Source organism: Tyto alba, unplaced genomic scaffold (genome assembly GCF_018691265.1).
Source record: "Tyto alba isolate M040663 unplaced genomic scaffold, T.alba_DEE_v4.0 Super-Scaffold_7, whole genome shotgun sequence".
NCBI classification, from domain to species: domain Eukaryota; kingdom Metazoa; phylum Chordata; class Aves; order Strigiformes; family Tytonidae; genus Tyto; species Tyto alba.
In genome coordinates, this window is record NW_024881328.1 from 2,798,427 (window position 1) to 2,818,558 (window position 20,132).

At 44.9% G+C, this 20,132-nt stretch overlaps 1 protein-coding gene across 1 annotated transcript; it reads left to right on the plus strand.

Annotated features, from left to right (window-relative positions):
• Positions 1-2,700: 2,700 nt before the first annotated feature.
• On the plus strand, positions 2,701-15,780 carry RND3 (Rho family GTPase 3). The gene is made up of 5 exons (XM_042784042.1): positions 2,701-3,043; positions 3,147-3,234; positions 10,486-10,595; positions 12,109-12,243; positions 15,143-15,780. The coding sequence occupies exons 1-5, from the start codon at positions 2,894-2,896 to the stop codon at positions 15,392-15,394; spliced, it is 735 nt and encodes a 244-aa protein (XP_042639976.1). The 5' UTR covers positions 2,701-2,893; the 3' UTR covers positions 15,395-15,780.
• Positions 15,781-20,132: the final 4,352 nt, after the last annotated feature.

Genomic DNA, 20,132 nt, shown 5'->3' on the forward strand with positions numbered 1-20,132 from the left:
TTTTATGTATATTGCTTAATACTTTCCACAGATGCTTCGGTAGTTGGCATTGCAGAGAGAAATAATCTGATGGCAATTTTAGATTTAAATCATCAAGCAGTCATTCTGCTACTAAAAGCACTTGTTCTCGGCTGTTTTTATTATAGTCATAGAAAGTGTTCAAGCAGATTACTTGTGAGAGGAGAAAAATGTATTTTGATATTCCCATAAAACCTTATACTAGATCAGTAGTCATTACCACAGATAATACTAGATTGCATGTATGTTATTAATATACGCATAATGCTTTCTTGGATGGAAAGCAGAGAAACTGTGAAAGTCTAGAAGGGAATCAGATCTAAAGAAAAATGGGGAATTTGAACTAAGCAAAGCAAGAAACTCTGCCTTATAAATCAAAGTCCAGACTGCGTGTGAAAAATACTGATGGAAATGTTAACCCCCACTGCATTATCCCCCTAGTTATCAAGATATGGGAAAAGGCATTAAACTTAAGAGTACTACATGAATAATAGTTTTATGGGGATTAACATATCTGGAACAGCTTCCCTGAGGAATGACAACAAGCAAGCGGTTTCGGAGCAGGCAGGGGTGTCTTGTGGGTTATTGAATGTCACAAGTGCCCAAAGCGCTGCAGGGCACCCCAAAAGCTCTGGGGTTTAGCTGGGTGACGGTGGCAGCCTCCGGACAATAAGAACAATGCGTGTAAACACGAGCTTCCTGGGAAGCGCGCTGATGGAAGCTCTGTGGTCATGATGAGTAAGTGTTTTTGTGCGCGTTAAAGTTTCCACATTCCTGACATAGCTGGACGCAGGCGAATTTTCCGTGTGAGCTGGGCGAGGGAGGTGTCACCCCCAGCCGCGGCGCGTGGTGCCCGGCAGCACCGATTCTTCCTCCGAGCACCCTCAGTCCTGGCCAAGCCAAGAACGAGCGGCATCAGCGCCGGCGCGGGTGCATCTTGCCTCCATCTGTACGGAGGTGACCGATGAACTGGCGGGGAGCAGATGTTCATACCCAGCTCCCATTCAGGATTAACAAAGAGCTCTTTCAAGCCCGTCTTCTTCTCCCCTCATATTCGGCAGATACGCCTCAGTTGGCATGTTGGACTCACAAAGAATATAGAGCCAGAGCTGAACCTCCAGAGCTCCATCCCACCTGCCCATGAGGCTCCCACGTGTGGAGTGGAATGAAGAAACAGGATTTTCCGCACTCTGGGGAAGACATGAGAGCATTTACACAACTGGATTTTTCCAGACTTATCTCCTGTTCAAACATACACAGCGAAACAAGAGAAAACCAACTGGCTGTGAGCAAGAAGTTTCCTCCCTGCTTATTCATCGTTCTCCTATTCCATCATACTTCCAAAGAGCTGAAGCTGTGCTGGTGGGCAGCAGAGATGGATGGAGACTGCAAAGTAGCTGAGACCAGCTTTTAATTTAAAAAAAGAGAGATGGAAAGCTGTCTGCTCCAACTTTTCTGTAAGGCCTTACAAATAACACACACACTGCGAATTTTAGTGTTTTGCTCATGATTTCCAAGCAGAAACCAAGTCTTAAATTCTTTGGAAAATTCATTAGAGCTGAGTAATTTGACGAGCTAAATATGTGACGTATCGGAACAAAATCAAGAATACGAACACTGAATTTGGAAATGTCATGCTTGGGATTCTCTTGCCCGCGTCACTGGATTATCTCCCTACGGCCAAACCCGCACAAGATCGTAGTGCTTTCCGTTTCAAGGCTTTATTAATTGCTCATGTTTCAGCTCAGAACCGACACGGTTGCTAGTTAGTGACCTGGATGACTCACTCAGGAGATAAGCCCAAGATAACCCTACCTTCACCAAGGCCACCCCTGCCTTCGGCTTCAGGGAGGATTTACCCCGCGGTGATACAGAATCACTGTTTCAGCCTTCAGCCCTCTGGTGAACGTAAAGCCGTTACCCAGTTTTGCTTCGGTTTGTGTCCAGGAAGCTAAAAAACGTAAAGAGAGCATTTTAATGGTGGGGATGGGGGGTTTTTTTGGAGATCCCAACACGCTCTTTGCGTCCGTGTTTGGAGGGAAAAAACCCCTCAGCCCCGCATCACTGCCACCGCCCTGCTGAGCCGGGGATTGTCTCCTCAGCCGGGTTTGTGGTGCTGAGTGGGGCGCAGCCCCTCTGGGGGCCACACAGCTCCACAGGCCGCGAATAACTGTATAAAATGACAAAAAAAAAAAAAATCCAAACAAAAAAAACCCAAACAAGCAAACAAAACCACAAAAAAACCCACCACAAAAACGACTCCTTTATTCGACACCTCGCCTCTGAGGGAACCAACCCAACCCCAGGCCTCTCCCTGACGGGATGACACTGGCCTGCCGCCGGCACGGGCTCACCCCAGCACTCAGCGAATGCGTCCGTCCCCAGTGGAGCCGGGAGAGCCGTGGGGGGTGGGCGGGCTCCCCGTGGGGCGGCACCGGGACCGGGACAAGCACCGGGACCGGGATCCCCCCTCATACATTCCACACACACCCCCCCCCCCCCCGCCGCCGCCGCCGCGGGCGGCCGGTGCTGCAGCTCCGCACCGCTCCCCTAGGGGGCGCGCTGCCCCGGCGGCCCGCGCGGTGAAGGGGCGGGCCCCGCGCCGGCGGCGGGCGGTGATTGGCGGGTGCGAGGCTATAAATACGGGCGGGCGGTGGGGGGACAAAGCAGTCTGCGCGGGACCGGCGGGCAGAGCGGGGACGGCAGCGCGTCCCGCGGCCACCTGTTTTTTTTTTTTTTTTTAATTATTTTTATCTTTTCTTTTTGAGGGGAACCGAGTGGTTTGGGGTTGGTTTGTGTTTTGTTTTTTTCTTTTTTTTTTTTTTTTTTTTTTTTTTTTTTTGTTGTGGCCGGCCGAAGGACTAAGCCGAGATCAATGAAGGAAAGAAGAGCGAGCCAGAAGTTATCGAGCAAGGCGGTGATGGATCCCAACCAGAATGTGAAGTGCAAGATCGTGGTGGTGGGGGACAGCCAGTGCGGGAAAACCGCCCTGCTCCACGTCTTCGCCAAGGACTGCTTCCCCGAGGTGCGCCGGGGGGGACCGGGAGGGACCGGGGGGAAGGTACCGGGGAGGGGGGGGGGGGGGACACCGGTGGGCGCGGGCTGACTGTTGGTTGTCTCCCCGGCAGAGCTACGTCCCCACCGTCTTCGAGAACTACACGGCCAGCTTCGAGATCGACACGCAGCGCATCGAGCTCAGCCTCTGGGACACCTCGGGTGAGCGCTCGCTTCCCCGCGGCTCCCCGGGGGGCGAGGCGGGGCGGGGGGAGGCGGTGAATCGGTGAGGAACCGCAGCCCCCCCCCCCCCAACTCCAGCCCCTCACCGCCGCGTCGTGGCGGGGGTGCCCGAGCGGCAGCTGTGTGAGATGGGTGGCTGCTTCTCTTTTTTTTTTTTTTTTTTTTTTTTTTTTTAAATGCTGCGGTATACTTTAGCGATATATTTGACTGGGGGGGGGAAGGGAGGGTGTGGACAAATCTCCATTAAGAGGTTGGTCGGCATTGCGGGGGAAAAGGCGGGCAGGGCAGGGGTATGTGTTCTCACCTGCCTGACTGGAAAGAGCTTATCTGAGGAGCTCCAGGGGCACCTTTGCTCCTCCGCTGCTGTGAAACCCGGCTTCACCTAGTAGGAAGAGCAAAGAGTTGTTTACATACGCTAATAGTAAATTACATCAGCTCGCATTTGAGTTCTTTGTGGCCTCCTGAACCTCTGTTTGTTTTTTTACAAAATACAGCACTTTTTTTCCTGGTTTTGAGAGTCTTTAAAGCCAGTAAAGACTAGCGAGGTAGTCCTCTCTGGCCCTCTGAGGATGCAGAGGGAACCATCCTTTCTTCCATACCAAGATCAGTGCTCAAGTTCCTCCTCACTCTTCTAGTTCTACCTTCAGTGGCCATGTCAAAAGCCCTGGCTCACATGCCACAAAGGTTGAGGCTCTTAGCTGCCTTAGGTCTCTCGTTAGCCCAGAGGCTCCTCTAGATCCTGCTGTCATTAATTTGGACTAACCTTACTGCCAGAGCGGTGAGGATGCACCCCTGAACTTGCCACCCCAGTGCTGGAGAGGAGTGTGACAGCCAGGCAGTGTCTGCCGCGCTGGGAGAGGTGGTCAGGGGTGGATGACACTGTGAGTCATTAATGCAGGCACAGATTGACATTATTCTGCAGAAGGGATTGGGAAAAAGCTGGAGGAACTTGACAGAGTATGCAAGCTCTTTCTTCTCTAGGCAGGTTATGTAGATGTCTTGTTAATGTTGAATTTAGACCCAGCAGTTCCTTCTAAGTGCAAAAGCAATCCTTTTACAAGGAACTAAAATGTTAATCCCTTTTTAAAAAAAGGAGTTTAGGCGGTGAGTTGGCTTTCTTTCCTCTTGATATTGAGGAAATGATTCCAAATTCTTGCAACACGATTACTGGGAAAAGGCACTCTCTGTGCCCATAACCGGTATCAGCGTAATGCTGAACTGATTTTTTTTTTTCCTTCATCTTACGCCAAGTAGGGCTTGCAGACTTCTAGAGTGTGTCTGGTTTGAACGTTCATCCTGATTACTAAGCTGGATGTAACACAGTATACGAAATAAGGGCTTACTAAAAAGTAATAGCTATTTTGGAAAGTTGTATCTTTAGCTATTAAAATACAGCACCCTCACAAAGTTAAGTTGTTTGTCATGGGCAGGTTTGGAATTTGTATGTCAAAGGCTGGAGACACCCATGTAATGAAATATTCTGTAGCACTTCAAAAGACAAAAGCAGTGGAAGAAACACCTGCCAGCCTTTGCGTGTGCATGACATCCTTTCAGACCTGTCCTGGAACTGATAGAAAATTTGACTGAGACAGAAGCTTAAGATCAAGTGGCTAATTTGTCTGCCATATGAAACTGAAAGAGCCAATGCTTGCTTTTATCAAGGATTAGAAAGTATGAGTGGATCCTCTGGTTGTGGGACTCTGCAGATGAGGGATTGTCTCTGTAAGCAGCCCTTCTCACCGACTGGAAGAAGCACTACCCAAGCTCATTAACCCGATGCAAAATCACCAGATAAGAGACATCTGAAGATAAGATAGTGCTTTAGCATTATCTTCAATTCTTGATAATTTATTTTTTACAAGTCTTTGTCCTAGTCCTCTGCTGAATTAGAATAAATGCCTTAATGACGTTTTTAAAGAAGGACTAGATCTAGTTAACTTCAAAATATGACTGATTAACTGCCAAATACTAATGGAAAATAATGCCCATTGCAACATGGGGAAGGTAAGAGCTCGTGTCATTTGAGGAACTTCAGTATATCCGGGGCGGGAGGGAGTGAGGAAGGATGCTATTTAGCTGAGTCTGAATGCAATATGCTGCAGATACTTTTAAGATAACTTGCTCGGTATTTGATATCCATCTTTAACTCTCTTTAACTGTTTTCTAACTGGGAGCATGCAACAGGCTGCATTGCAAATTAGACCCTCACTTGAGTTAAAGTCACTGCTGGGTTTTGCATTCAATCCTTTGGAAGGAAGGTACTGCCACTTGGAGCATTTTGTTTTTGCTTACTGAGAAAATGAGAAAAGCTGTAGGCATTGGTTAAAATAGTCTTGTGTTAGGGTGAGAACAGGCCCTGCTGTCACAGTTGTGGTTTACAATCCTTTATATAATAATAATGCTCTTTTTACTAGAGGACTCTGAAAGTACAAAATGTAGAGAGTCACACAGCTGAGAGAACATTTTAAAGCGAGCTGTAAATTTATTGGGAAGTTTTTGTAGTAGCTTGGATATGTCCATAGAAATATGGGGCAAAACACTCCTACAAGTAAGAGTGGAATGGGAAGAATCATTATTCAAATATTTTCTGGTACTGTCTAGTTCTGCAAGTCATTATAAGGATTTAAATTAGCCACAGCATTAAGGAAAGCACTTGCCAACTTGAATTTCAATTGGTTTTTGGACTACCAGCCCTTCTTTCAAAGCTGGAATGTCTGGTTGCAATCTAACTACGCCATAAATTATTCCAGTCTGTGGTAACGTAGCATGGCAGTCTTGAGCTGTTTGGGAGTTGCGTGCTTATTTTGCTGGGTAGAGTATTAGAAAATTCTTCAGGTTAAAGCTTCATCTTGCAGTCTCATGGACACAGTGAAGAGTACTTCTGTGTTAGATGTTTTTTGTCTGCCACAGGCATGGTCTAATGTGCATTTACTGAGTTTTTGGCTTCTTCCATTAGAAGCAACTGCTTTGATATCTGTATTTCTTGCTAGTACAACAGCAGCTGTGACATAGAAATCACATACCATTAGTTTAGGTGTATATACCTGTGTCTCCCTAAAACCTATTTTAGGGTCTTTTTATTGGTTGAACTGTAGAAACTGTACTGGATACTGCAATAAAATAATTCTCAGCAGGGCCAGAAATACTTAGGCACTGCTGGGGATTAGCATATAATTAAATCCAGAAGGGCTTTAGAGATTTAAATTGAGTTAGCTTTACTGCAACTTGAATGTATACAGTGTGTTTGGTGTCCATATAGAAAAATAATATTATAAAGTTTTGTGCTAAAATCTTTCAGAAGACAACTGAAACATACAGGGGTTAAAGTTACTATTTCCTCAAGTTCTCTGGCAGTAAGCATTGTAAAGGAAATGTCAAATTTCTGTCTTTGCTTTCCAGTTCACTTGCAAGTTGGCTGTATTGAGCCATGTGATTTTTTTTTTTTTTTTTCTTTCATGGCAGAGTAACAGTAACTAGTCTTTATAGTTTGTTGGTTTTTGTTTTGTTTTTTTTTTCCCTTTAGAGGGGAAATAATTAGAATTGATAACTGGGGATGCCAAGTCACCTGCCAAAGTCCTGTTTTCTGTTTGAGATGCAGAAATGTAAACACTCAATCCTGTTAATATTGTGATACTCACGTGCTTGGAGATGACGTGCTCTAAGGTACTCAGAGTACAGAATCACCTGCATTTTCTCCAAAACAACAGCCAAGTTGGATTTGGAAGGAGGAAAGCCATCAGCAGTGAATCAGCGCAGCCACTGCAGTATTTGATGTGTTTTCTCTGTAGCTGATAATTAGTGAGCCCAGGGGTTTGGGAGTGAAAATGCTGCTGTTCATCTGTTGTTCTTTCAGTTGACTGGAGTCCAAAAGGCTACAAAGACTAATGCCCGATGGCTGCTTGGTGGTGTGTAAATAGTAAAGTCTTTGCCTGTTAACTGAGCGCCGCTTCCCTCGGGCAAGCGGAGGCTGAGCCGCCGCGAGCAGGAGCTGCCCGGGTTCAGCTCCGTAGGTGGGATGGGGGAGCTGAACCTCCCGGTTGGGCCTGGTGGTGATGGCAGCTTTGGGTCTTGCAGACTGACAGAGCATCAGCTCTCCATGATTTAGCATCTTGGAGTAGTAATAAGCCGTCAAAAAATGAAGTACGCTTTCACTTTTAACGATGTGATTGTATTAGTTAAGATAGCAACGTTTAAGCCTACGCTTGGTATCTCCTGTAGACCAAAGCCAACCATATTGCTAGGGAGGGGTTTTATTTCAGTTTAAAAGCTGAATTTACCTTGTACTTGCATGAAACGTGTCTTTAAAAGTAGACAATTCTTCATGCCTAAATTATTTAGGCTCCCAAACAGATTAAAAAAGGGGGATTGCAGCTGGAATATACTTCCACCACAAAGGAATATGAACTACTACAGCATTATCAGCAATTCCTTGATAAAACTGAAAAAATATCCACATTGCCTTTGACAAAAATGTTTTATTTTGTAGGAACAGAATCACAAACAGGCTTATTTTTTTTTTTTTTCCACAATCACCATAGCTGTAGCTCTGCATTCTCTTTCTGTTTTCCAGGGTTGGCACGGCTTCAAATCTGCAGACTTAACTTGAAAAAGAGTGAGCAGCCTAGCTGGGCTGTGCTTGAGTTGTCTGTTCAGACTTGAGCCTCATTCCTGAGATTCCTGGCTTCTGAGGGTTTCTCTGGGCAAAGGGATGAAATGCCAGATTGAATAGGCTCGCCCAGCAAGGGCCGTAGCCCCTCTTTATTTGCGCAGTAATAAAGGTTCAGTTATTGCTGTTGAATAAGATCAGGAAATTTCCTTTGTTGATACTGCAGCCGGAGTAGTTTAAATGGTTCCCGTTTGTTCTGCCACACGCTACCCCGAAGAAAAGGAGGTGTCAAATATTCCTCGTAGCTTGCGTCCGAGCAGAAGGGCTGCCTGTAAAAGTGCACTTATTCTAGCTCAGCATCTTTAATATGAGAGGCACAGAAGGCAAACCGAAAAAGAAAAACCCTCAAAACAAACAGAGCTACAGCTGACACAGTAGAAAGGAGTCTCGGGGCTGGAGGTGGTGACTCTATGTATACATAAATACATACTGATGGACATATATGGTATGTTGTATCCCTGAGGACTGGTGAGTGAGAAGATAGGTATGTGTCTAAGGAATTAGTTTCTGGGTGAGGCTTTTTTGAGACTCTTCTCTAGCCAGCAACCATTTGGCCAAGCATTAAATGATCTTCAATCCTGCCCTTACTTGCTGGAGCTCGGCAGGGAGATGTGCTCGCCAGGCAGTGGCTCTCACCAGTGTGCAGGCTGGTGGCTGGGCAGCAGTTCCTGCTTTGCCCAGTTTAATGCTTCAGAGCAGTGCGGGTGGCTAGTTAATGGCACGCTGCTCTGCCATTTGTCTGTCCAGGGCAAATAAATTGGCCCTGGGGCTCCAGGATAAATAACTTGGCCCTGGGGCTCCCGGATGGAGGCACTGTAATAGCAGTGCTGGAGATACCTGGGGAGTAATTAGTAACAGAAAATGTTTATTGATGGTCGCTGCAAGCAGAGCTGAGCTCAGATGAATAGTTAACTACCGGTCAGCTCAGCTCACTTAGATTTCTTCCTAACATGTCATTCACTGCTGAAGACAGCTAACTGTTTTTTGAAGAGCAGTTTTTGACAGCAGCTGCTTTGTTAGATTGACATCATTTATGAAGATGAGCATTTGAATAAAATAGGCTCGTTCAACAAATTACCTTCTGCTACCTAGTTTGGTAATGCTTCATTCCCCATGTGTTACTCTTCATTTCAAAAACAACATTCCTGGGATTCTTGACTCCTTCCTTCCAGTATAATAAGCTGTCCAACTGAAGTCATCTGCGATACGTTCACACCATTCCCCGCTCTGCTTTGTGCAACAGCATGAGCTGTCTGTCAGTTAAAAACTTGAGGAATTTCTCTAATCCAGCTAATAGTCTCCTCAGCCTCTTGAGACCTTACAGCCAATTAGTTCTAGATAGTTGGACAATCGGTGATCTAAGTAGCTGATAACCCCAAAACTCTTGAAAGCTGTGTTCTTGTTGCATGTGTTCTATGCTGTATTTTAGGTTCATGAGAGAACACAGAAATAAGTATGTATGACTACAAAAATGGATTTTAAGTTGCAGGCATGCATTTTAAAGCCCAAGCGCTTACCCTGTTGGACCACTGAACCGTTGAAGTACCCTTCTAAAACCTTCTCCCCTGTAAGTGATGCTTCAGCAGAGTTAAGGCCAAACTGAATGGTGGCTGAGTGACTGGAACTTCCTAGGAAAAAAGATTTTTTTTTTTTTTTTTTTCCTCCCCCCCCAAACCTGTTCCCAGATTCACCAGATGATAAAAATGAGATTTCTGACTCTGGAGATGTGTTTAACTCTGCACACCGTGACAGTTCTTAAAGAAACCCACCGTATTCCTTAACAGCTCTGGAATTGCACAAAGTGCAGTATCGGGCTGATTTATGTTCCATCAGATTACTAGATTAGCTTTGATCTCATTGAAAAAATTTGTTTTATGTACTAAACATAAACATTTATTGCAACCATATATTGGTTTACAGATTGGTGAGGCTTTTTGTGGCAGATAACTTGTGTGCTTGCCTACAGGACTGGGATTCTTTCCTGCTGGAGTACTGCAACAAATGCTTTAATTTGAAGCAAGAGTTTCTTCTAAAAATTGCCAATATCCATGACAACTAAAGATGCTTTTTGCACTTGGAACTCTTTGTTTTTAAATTAAATGATAGAAGAATCAAAACTGATTTATTTCAAAGCTTCTGAATTTTTTTCTGTGAAAGTGTAACTGTGACAGATCTGTTTTGAAGCAGCTTTTTTGAAGGTTAAGGATTTACTCCCAAAGTCAAATCCCTGCAGGTCAATGCTGGGACTTAAACTTGGGCTGACCTGATTTTCCTTTCCCTGTTAGTGGGGCATCACAAGCTTTTGGCGGGAGATGGATCACTGGGGTGCCATCACTCTTCATTACTCGGGGAAGCTGTTGCTTTTGTAGGTGAGAAACAAAAGGGAAGTGGGGAAATGAGCAACTGACTGAGTGTTTTGGGAATACAATGCTATTGAAAGAAAGATGGTAGCTGGGTGCTACTCATGAGCTTCACTGAAAACCTTTCTAAACTTTGAGTAAGCTTGAGTAACTGCAGAAAGTGAAAAATATAATCAGTTAAAAAGGTTGTTTGTTTCCTTGCAGGGTCTCCTTATTATGACAATGTCCGCCCGCTCTCCTATCCAGATTCTGATGCTGTCCTGATTTGCTTTGACATCAGTCGGCCAGAAACTCTTGACAGTGTGCTAAAAAAGGCAAGTGTTGGAGAAACATTTGAGTACAGAACTGTTTGAACTCTTTAAATCTCTGAAAAGTGGTGCTGTTTCCTGCATTGGAAACTTCAGTTTCTTTATTTTAATGGAGAAATGACAGGACGGTGCTCTGCACTGCTAGAATTTGAGATCATTTATTTGAAAGGGATGAATGTTAATTGACAACTAAAGCTCCCTAATGGATGCTTAGGGTTGAAGTAAATTCTCATTCCTCAGCCCTTAGACAGCAGTGAATCATTTAGGGTGGTGTGAGGTGCAGCAAGAAATTGTCTCTCACATTATATTCATATAACAGACAGGATTGAGAAACTTTGCCATGTTGCAAAGACAGTTAAAACGTGCCTGCCAAGTGTTTGGACTTTTGCCATGGCTTTACATAACTTCTCAGCCTGAAGTTAGAAGGAGCCAGTGACAAATGCCTCTGGAAGCCAGCAGAAGGCCTAGCAGTGGCATAGAAAAGCAATCCTGCACCAAACTTAGGAATTTTTCACAAGCTCAGTGATCCGGGATTCAGTGTCAGACTTTCCCCGAGTTAAACCATTGAATTTAGATAATCAAGCTCTGTGTTTGCAAGGTGATCCTGGTCCTCTCCTTGGTCGCTGGGCATGACTCAACTTTGCAGTGTTGTCTTCCAGGCTTAATGACCTGAAGTTCCTTTTCTGTAGCTGGGTCCAGTGATTCTTGTGTCACTGGGAGTGAAGTGGCGTACAATGCTCTGAATAGTCCACAGAAAATACTTAAGACTCTTCTCTCAGCTGCCAGCTGTGCCAACAAGCATCTAGAATTGTCTTTTTCTTTTCTATCCCCGATAATGTTGGTTACTATACTGTTGCTTAATTTTGTAAGAGATTTTTCTTAGTATGCTTTTAAACCCAAATGATATCCTTAAGTTTTAGGGAGTGTGTTATGCTATAAAATTTTTGGCTTTCTTGTGTTCTCAAAATAACCATGAGGAGAAAGAAACCCAAGGAATGTATCACCAATTGTGTTTTGAAGGGCTTCTTACTGGTTCAGAATAGCCGAACCCTTGACAGAAGTGTGTAGTTTCAGGTGTGAGGATGTAGCCTTGAGCCAGTAGATAGCAAAGCTTATTTCGTGGCCGTTTGAGACTTGCCTCTGTAGCTCCATCCTGGGGACCCACCGGATGGGGTGCCACCAGGTTTCACCGGTTCCTGTCTGCAGATGGCTGTGGCTGGGTGCTTACCTCTTGCAAGGAGGGACAGACCTTTAGTCATGCAGGTAAACCACCTCAATTCGTTCCCTCTTGATTAGTAAGTCGGTGGAATTAATGAGCATATGAGATTGTGAGATTTCATCCTTGACTGGATTCTGCTGGAACTAATGCCTTTAGAAATTAGCTTGAAGGTAGATGTGGCTATTACATAAGAGTATTTCTACATGAAATGTCATGACTTATTAAACTTTGTGTATCCATTGCTGCTTTGGATTTAAAGATTTAACTACTTGAGTATAACAACCACCTAAAATTTTACAGTGGAAAGGTGAAATCCAGGAGTTTTGTCCAAACACCAAGATGCTTTTGGTCGGTTGCAAGTCGGATTTGCGCACAGATGTAAGCACGCTAGTGGAACTTTCCAATCACAGGCAGACACCCGTGTCCTACGATCAGGTATGTGCCACGTCCTTCGTTGTACTTGGGGGTGCAAGATAAGACTCTTTTCTGTCACTGTAGCCATCTTTGTGAACAACTTCTCCCCTCCTTGACACGAGTGCATCCTAGAAGTCAGGTGGATTTGAAAACTGTTGTGTGTAGGGGCAAAGCCTACCCACAGACTGGATGCAGCAGCAGACCCTGCAGCCCCACAGCACACGTTTAAGCATCATAAGATTGTAGCCTTATCGATTACCAAGAGCCTTTTAAGTGAATTTAAAAGAAACTTACTGCTTTTCTGGGCCTAGAGAGGTGAGATGTGACATGTCTCGTTTATTTACTGATAAATTGGTAACATTTTTTTGTTCAAATTTAAGATTTGAATCTCATACATTTGACTTTAGGATCACGACAAGCATTGCATTTAGTGTGACCCCTTAAAAATCCTATTTCCTGAAAACATCTGTGAAGACACCTTGTAGCTCCCTCTGAAGGTGACAGCAAATCCAGTAAGCATCTTAACGCTTGGCAGCAGTTCTCTGCTGCTGGGGAAGTGAGAAGTTTGGAGCCAGGCATCAGGGGATAGAGAAACCGAGGTGAAAGGGAAAGGAATCGGGCTGTGGGTGAGCAGGAGATAGAGAATGGGGAAACTGGGCTCTAAGGTAAACTTCCCCTTGTTACTGAGTCATGTGTATCATGCACTGCAGGTGAATCACAGTGGTGGCTTGAGATACACCCTGCGGGGTGTAAGAGTGGGAGTACTACCTCCAGAAGTAACTGCAGTCTGTACATCCTGTGCTGTCAAACAGTTTCTGATGTTTTATCCACCACCTCAGGTTTTCCAAACCAACAGCTCCTGATATGCCATTAGCCTCCTACAAGCATGTTTACATTTGAAAATGCAAAGATAGCATAAACTGAGTATCTTAATTAAAATATAACTTGAAGTGTTGTGCTGTGATGGCTTATGCTGGTTAAGGCATTTTTCTACGCTTCACTGAGTAAACATCCCTCCACCTCAGCCAATTCTCTGTGAAACTAAATGTCAGTTTTTAACCTGAGTGTAAACCAATTCAGAAGTGTCCTTAAATCCCGCTTGTTGCAGAAGGTGTCATCTTGGTTACAAACTACCACTGTTGCATGTGTATATATATATTCATGTTCAGCCTCAGCTTCTTTGAATATTAAACTTAAAAGGAAATATTGTCTGCCACCTATTACAAATACAAGTCAATATATTATGCTTTTTACAGTACTGCACTAAAATCACCAAGTCTCACCCCTTTCCATAGATAGTGATCAAAAGTCTACTGACAGGTGGATTTGTCCCCTGAAGATTCACATCTCTTCCGGTGTCACAGCTTAGCCTGTGCCCCTTAGGAGCAGGAGTCAACTGAAGACAAAGGGCTAAGCCAGAAACTATTACTTGGCAGCCAAAGGGAAAATTGTTTGTGTTACAGGGAAGCCCATACTTCAGCAAACTCCTGTGATTTCATCTGTACGTAAGCAAAAGCTTAGACTGAGCAATGGCTGTATCTCTTTTGGTTGCCAAATCCCCGGTGGCATGAAGCAACCCAGTGCTCTCCTGCGCTGAGTTCTAGGGAAGGGTTGTCTGGGGTTGAGATATGCAGCTTGTTTTTAAATTCCCTTGCCTTGCTAAGACAACATGGGATCGAAATGCTTAGCGTGGGGCTTTCCCCGTTCCTCTTAACTTCATAAGGAAGCGTTGGGAGGGCAAATCCAGTTGGTGGTGACACCCTGCCTCCCGTATGCTAGCCAGCTTCCAGTCAGCTACACCTGAGCAAACATTGCTGAGGCTCTAAGATACAGGCTAGGCTTGGTTAGTAGGAGTCGAGATGTTTAACCCAGGGGAGGGCTTGTCCTACAAACAAATACTCCTTTACCAGCCCCTCCCACTTACGATCGATAAGGCGGCTGCACCACTGCAGTGTAAATAGTCCAGGCTGAAGGTGTGTGGGTCCAGGTAGATTAGTGCCACCAGCCTGGCACTAGAGCAAAGAGGAGGAGGGTTGGACTGACTTGTGCCTGTGTCTCGGGCCCCTGAATATGTGAGGAGTGGCGCATCCAAGGGTGTGGTTGGATTTCGTAACTTAAAAAGATTCATCCCTCAGAAGTAAAATTCCATTGAAACAGCTCCAGTTTTTCACACAATGCTGTTATTGTCTTCCAGTAGCAAAATCCGCAACAGGACACCAGGGTACTGTCATCTGCTGGAGTCACCTCTTGTTTTGCTTCTGCTGCTGGAACACGTATCACTGCTTTGACTTTCAGTGAACTTAAAAATCAAAATAGAAGGGCTTCTATAACCACTACTGTCCTTTTTCCTTTCTTTTGCCTATTCCCTAGCTACAAGTTGATAAAACTATCCCTAACCCAGAAACCCACAGCACATTTCCCTCTGAACTTTGCCCGCTTCATGGCGATGTAACCCGGGCTCTGCTCCAGGTCAGGGGCACGCTGGCTAGCCCTTAAGGCAGTCAGAATATATTTTCTCTTTGGAGATAGCAGGCTTAAATCTGGAAACTGCCAGGTCCAGACCTTTCCCAGTGAGCACGTGATTCACAGATGCAAGTTAAGGTGTAAGGATGAAATTGTTAAACATGTCCTACTTTAATACTCCTCTGGCTTTCTGCAGTTGTTTGCAGGTCACTGAGCTTATCTTCTCCCAATTTGTATTTATTGGCATAGGAGATAATGCTTGGATACTTGTTCAATGCATCTTGGAACCAAATCTCTGTTTATTTTGCAAAATTAGCTGCTGGCTGTAGTGCTGGAGCTGTAGCTTTGGTTTTCACAAAACACTGCGTATGGAAAACAGTGCTGAAAAGTAATTGTATGGTTTGCTTTGGCTCTCTGTGGAAACTTGGTATTGATTGCATGTTCTTTTTTCCCTTAGGGTGCAAATATGGCCAAGCAGATTGGAGCAGCCACATATATCGAATGCTCAGCCTTACAGTCAGAAAACAGTGTCAGAGACATTTTTCATGTTGCCACCTTGGCGTGTGTGAATAAAACAAATAAAAATGTTAAACGAAACAAATCGCAGAGGGCAACAAAGCGAATTTCACACATGCCTGGCAGGCCAGAACTTTCCACAGTGGCGACGGACTTGCGAAAGGACAAAGCAAAGAGTTGCACGGTGATGTGAAGGACCTTGATTTCCTGGCGAAGGAGGAAGAGAGCGTCCGGGAGGGGTTGGAGGCTCAATGAAGTACACAGCCACATGGTATTTAATGAGGGCTTATGCCAGTGCTTTAATGGAGACTTCGCTTGTTGTGTGAGACTGTACTTAGGAACTGAGCAGCAGGAACAAATGGCTGTAAACAAGGTGGCATCAGGAAATGATACATTGAGGAAAATGCCAAAAAAAGGGGGAAAAATGTTTGAATGTGCTGAGAAAAGAGAGGGTGAATGGGAAAATAACACTGCAAAGAAGAGAGATGTCATTGACAGTGCTTGTTTCTTTTATTAACACTCTACTCCTGGATGCTACCACTTTGATTTCATTAAAATAATACCTTAATGTTTTTTTTTTTTTTTTAAAAGAAGACACTATTAATATGCCCTCCTCATTAAGGAACTATCCCTGTGACCTTATAGTTGGTTTTTCCAAAGGATATGATCTAATTTTTCAGTAGCTCATGGGTAAAATGGAGAGTATGCTGAGGTCTGTGCATCACCTAGAGGAAAACACTGTATGTGAGAAGTCTGGAGTTTTGCCTTCCCGCGACGGCAGCGCGATCGACGATGTTTTAAGCACGTTGGTAATGAAGACGCCTGTTTGAGATTCCCCAGTATTACAGGTGCCCTCGCACTGTGGAAATTAAAACGGATCAAATTGGGGTGCGGGGGCAAGCTACCTGCCTGTTGCAGGACTCGTGACTTTCCATTCCTCTTTGTGATTGTAATTTAGAGTGGAAATGATCTCCCGTTCTGGTGTACTGTATGGGTATGTCGCTGTAGGTTCAAGTGAAAGGTGCTAAGAGCTCTGACAAATGATCCTTAGTTTTACAACCATGATAATTCGTTAGGCCTTACTGCTCATCTGGGGAAGCCCCGGGACTCCTCTGCTGCTGCTGGGAGCTGGAGAGCCGAGCGGGTCCCAGGATCGAGCCCTCTGTAAGCGCTACAGGGGAGTGCTAGTCTGTGATGTGCTTCACTGCAATTACCTTTGCAAAAAAAAAAAACCCAAGAATCTGCAAATGAGCCAGCAGAGCCAGGTTATCTTGTGTGAACGCTCTTATTTTTGGGCCAGCCATCTCTGGCTGCAGACTGCGTTTGCTCGCGGTGAGGAAATGGGGTCTCAAGAACTGTGACGCCTTAAGGGGTCCCCAGTGGAAACTGGATACTGCCCATAGTCTTTAAGATTAATATATATGTATCCAGACAACAGTCCTGAAACTTCAGTGAACCAGTTAAGTCAAATTCCTTTTTGCTTACTGAATAATATTGTTACGTTAAATAAATCAGCCTTTAAAATTGTTTGCAACTGCTTACTGACCGATTGAACTTCATAGCTTCTCTCAAAAGAAGGATGCTGTAAGCTCTAACCAGTGTGGCTATCGCTTGTGAGGACAAGCGTTTTGTTCCCCAGGGTAATGCTTCATTTTTGAAGTGTTAAAGCTGTGTTCGCGTTAACTTGTGCAAAGGTAAAGGGTTACCATAATTAAAACTCAGTTCAGTGTGTGTTCCCGGCACTTTGTTTCATCTGATAAAAGAAGACAAAAAAAAAAAAAAATAAAACCACCACCAACACCCATTCAGATTATTTCCCACTAGAAGATGTTTTTATCACCATAATAAGCTTTTGACTGATGCAACAGTGCGCTTAGGGCAGTATTACAAAATAGCTGGTAAGTGCTTTCTGTATTTAAATATTGTGGAAAAAATAAGTTATAACTGTTATAAAACAGGACATTAATTACTTTTTTTTAATTGTTGAAGTCACTTTGTATGTTTGGTTAATGTTTCTGCAGTATTTATTAAAATACCATTTTTTTTTTTTTCTTTGAATTAAAAAAAAAAAAAAGTAATTGACTTGTAGTGGAAATGGCTTTTGTGTGTTAGTTCATTAATACTTGTGTGTTTTGGACGTGACTGTACTGAGCTACAGGCCAGGCATAGCTGGGATGGAATTTGAATAGAAATCAGTCTTACCCTTGCAACAGCCTTTTGGGTTCTTTGGCATTATATTTAAGTATGCAGTGAGGGTTACTTGTCTGACTTGCTTCCCAAAAATGCCAGGAGGAGACTGGAGGAAGCAAACAAGTGAAGTTGGGTTTGCTTTGCCTCTGAAGCATTTAAAAGGTTTTCTATATTCAGGTCGTTTCTAGGAACTGTTCTTTGCCTGCTGTGAGTTCAGTGAAGACAGACTTTGCTAACGGAGGGATGTGCCGGTTCTCCATCACCACTGGGACGTCGTGGTTGCTTTGGCTCCTCTTAGAAAGGTTGTCCCAACACCTCAGCTCTGCTGGGTGGGTCAGGCTCCCCTCCGGACAGAGGACGTGATGGTTGTCCTCCTCGACACCTTTACAAGGTTTTTTTTTCCTAGAAACTCATAAAGTCAAGGCGAGGGAGCTTCCAAGTTCCTCATTTCTGGTGCCTACTGAAACATGTGTGGTCACTCTACATCTCTTAAAGTCACGTGGAAGTCCACCTGGTTAATGCATGTGTCAGACTGATGTGCTCTTGATTACTGAACTTAAGTACACCTGGTAGGTGGCTAGTCTAGAGTTAAGTCACCAAGAACCAAGCAAATCAACTCTTCCTTCAATGACTTTGACCTTCAATGACTTTGAATCCCTCGCTATAAAGAGTATTTCCCCATTCATACTTAACCAACTGTGTGGTTCCTCTCGGCGTTCCTCTAGGTTTTGGCATCTTTATTGGGACTGCAAGTGCTGGAGGAGCAGTTGGGCCACACAGCCCTTTCTTAGTAGTAATGCTTTGGTGTTTATTCCAAGCTTCACCCCACGCCAAGTACTCGGTGCTCTCCCTGGTGTCTGGCTATGGCATGGCTGGTTTTTGCTCACGCTCAGTAGAACCACAGGGCCATGCACGTTCTCCATGACCTACAAACCTTCTCCTGGGTTTTGTAGATCCTGCTGGGTTGTGTTTTTTTTTTTTTTTTTTTTTTTTTTTTTTTCCAAACCTCTGATCTGCTGTTTTCTGGGTCTTGGTAAGATCCCGGAGTAGGTTAGGACTAAGAAATAACTCCTTTAAAGCTTCGCTAGGAAGGTGCCTTCCTGGTGGATGATTCCAGTTTTACTTTTGAGATCCATCGAAGTTGGTAATGAATTTTTGACCTGTTTAACATGCACGGGTTGGTTTCACGTTGCTCCTGTGTTATACCCGGGTGTGGTGTGGTCACAGGACAAATAATGTGGACTGTGAAGGTACTGTTAACGATACTCTTAAATGATCCTTAGATTCCACCAGAAAGGAGATAAAGATCCATTTTCAGTTAAACAATATTGTTCACTACCCTCCTTCAATGCCACCTGCTCAGCCCTCCTTTCTTTTTGCTCTTAAGTGGATGAAAGATGGAGATGTCTCGATTTATTTACGTTTTTCTTTCAACATTAAAACGGAAAGTTGGTAGGTCTGTTGAAAGCCACTAACCTTGCCAGTGTTTCTTTTACTACTGCTGGTTTTACTATTTCCTTTAGACCAGAATTGCCGATTTTGTTGCTCACGTGAAACATTCCTTGCTAGCTTTGGCCTCGGGTGGTCGAAACCTCTGAGCAAGAGGAAGGACCACAGGTTTTACCCCTCTAAAACCAGAGCCTGGGCTGAGCTGGGATCCACAGCCGCGGAAGCATGGTTTGATTTTTGGTGTTGGTAAGATGATCATCCCCCTCAGCTCTCCCAGTGCTTGCTGAAGTGAGAAAAGGGCGAATCAGAAGTATTTTCAGTTGTGGGCTGTGGCTTGGTCAGATGTTTCTCTTCAGCACCATTTGATCCCTGGAAAAGAAGTCTGGCAGATGGCCGCGACTCGCTCCTCTTCCAAAAAGCACTTAACTTTTGCATTATTTTTTTTTTTGTCGTCGTTGTTCTTTCATTGCACAGCCAGGTTGGGCAATCGCTTACGGTAACCGAGGTGGCTTTACTAAAACTCAGCCCGTGCAGAAAATCCCGGGGGATCCCCGGGAGAGCGGCGTTTCTAAACACAGTGGGCTGGTTGGCGGCGCAGGAATAGCTCTGGCACCCAGCCTCGGCGGGGTGGCCAACCCTCCCCACGCCGAGTATGTGCAGCCCAGCACCTCCTCCTTTTGCAACCTGTGATCCTTCCGAGCGAGGGGGCAGGGGCCCGCGGGATGCCGGCTCGGCGGGGAGAAGGTGGACGCCGAAAGCAAGCTCGCCCCACCTTCCTCACGAAAACTTTTTAAATGCCTGCGATCCGCACCTTGATGGGTGTTTGGGGGCTGTTTGTGGTCGGCGAGGATCTGCGGAGAGAAACGGGGAGGGCTCGGCTAAGGAACAGTTTGATGTTGTCAACCCGGCATTTTGTTGCCTAATCCTCACGTAGCAGCGCTGGCTCCCCTAAGGGAGGGATTATTTGCTGAAAAGCAAGTAATTAGTAATTCTCAGATCATTGGGCTTCTTCCTAGCAAACTGCTTCCTTGTAACAGAAGATTTATTAACCTTTTTTTTTTTTTTCCCAGGGATTTTCCTTCTCGTTCGAACTGCCAGCCTTTCTGCAAAAGCCACCGAGATGCCGGAGTTGCAGCAGCCCCCAGGGCTGCAACAGCGGCCGTTGCAGGTTTTTCTGCTCAAACAAGAGCAACTTTTATATTTTCCTGCAGCCTAGTCAGCTCCTTCAGCTTCCCCTGAGGCCCCGAAGTGTCCAAACCAAGGTTGGACCGTGCTGAGCCCCGGTGAGGGGC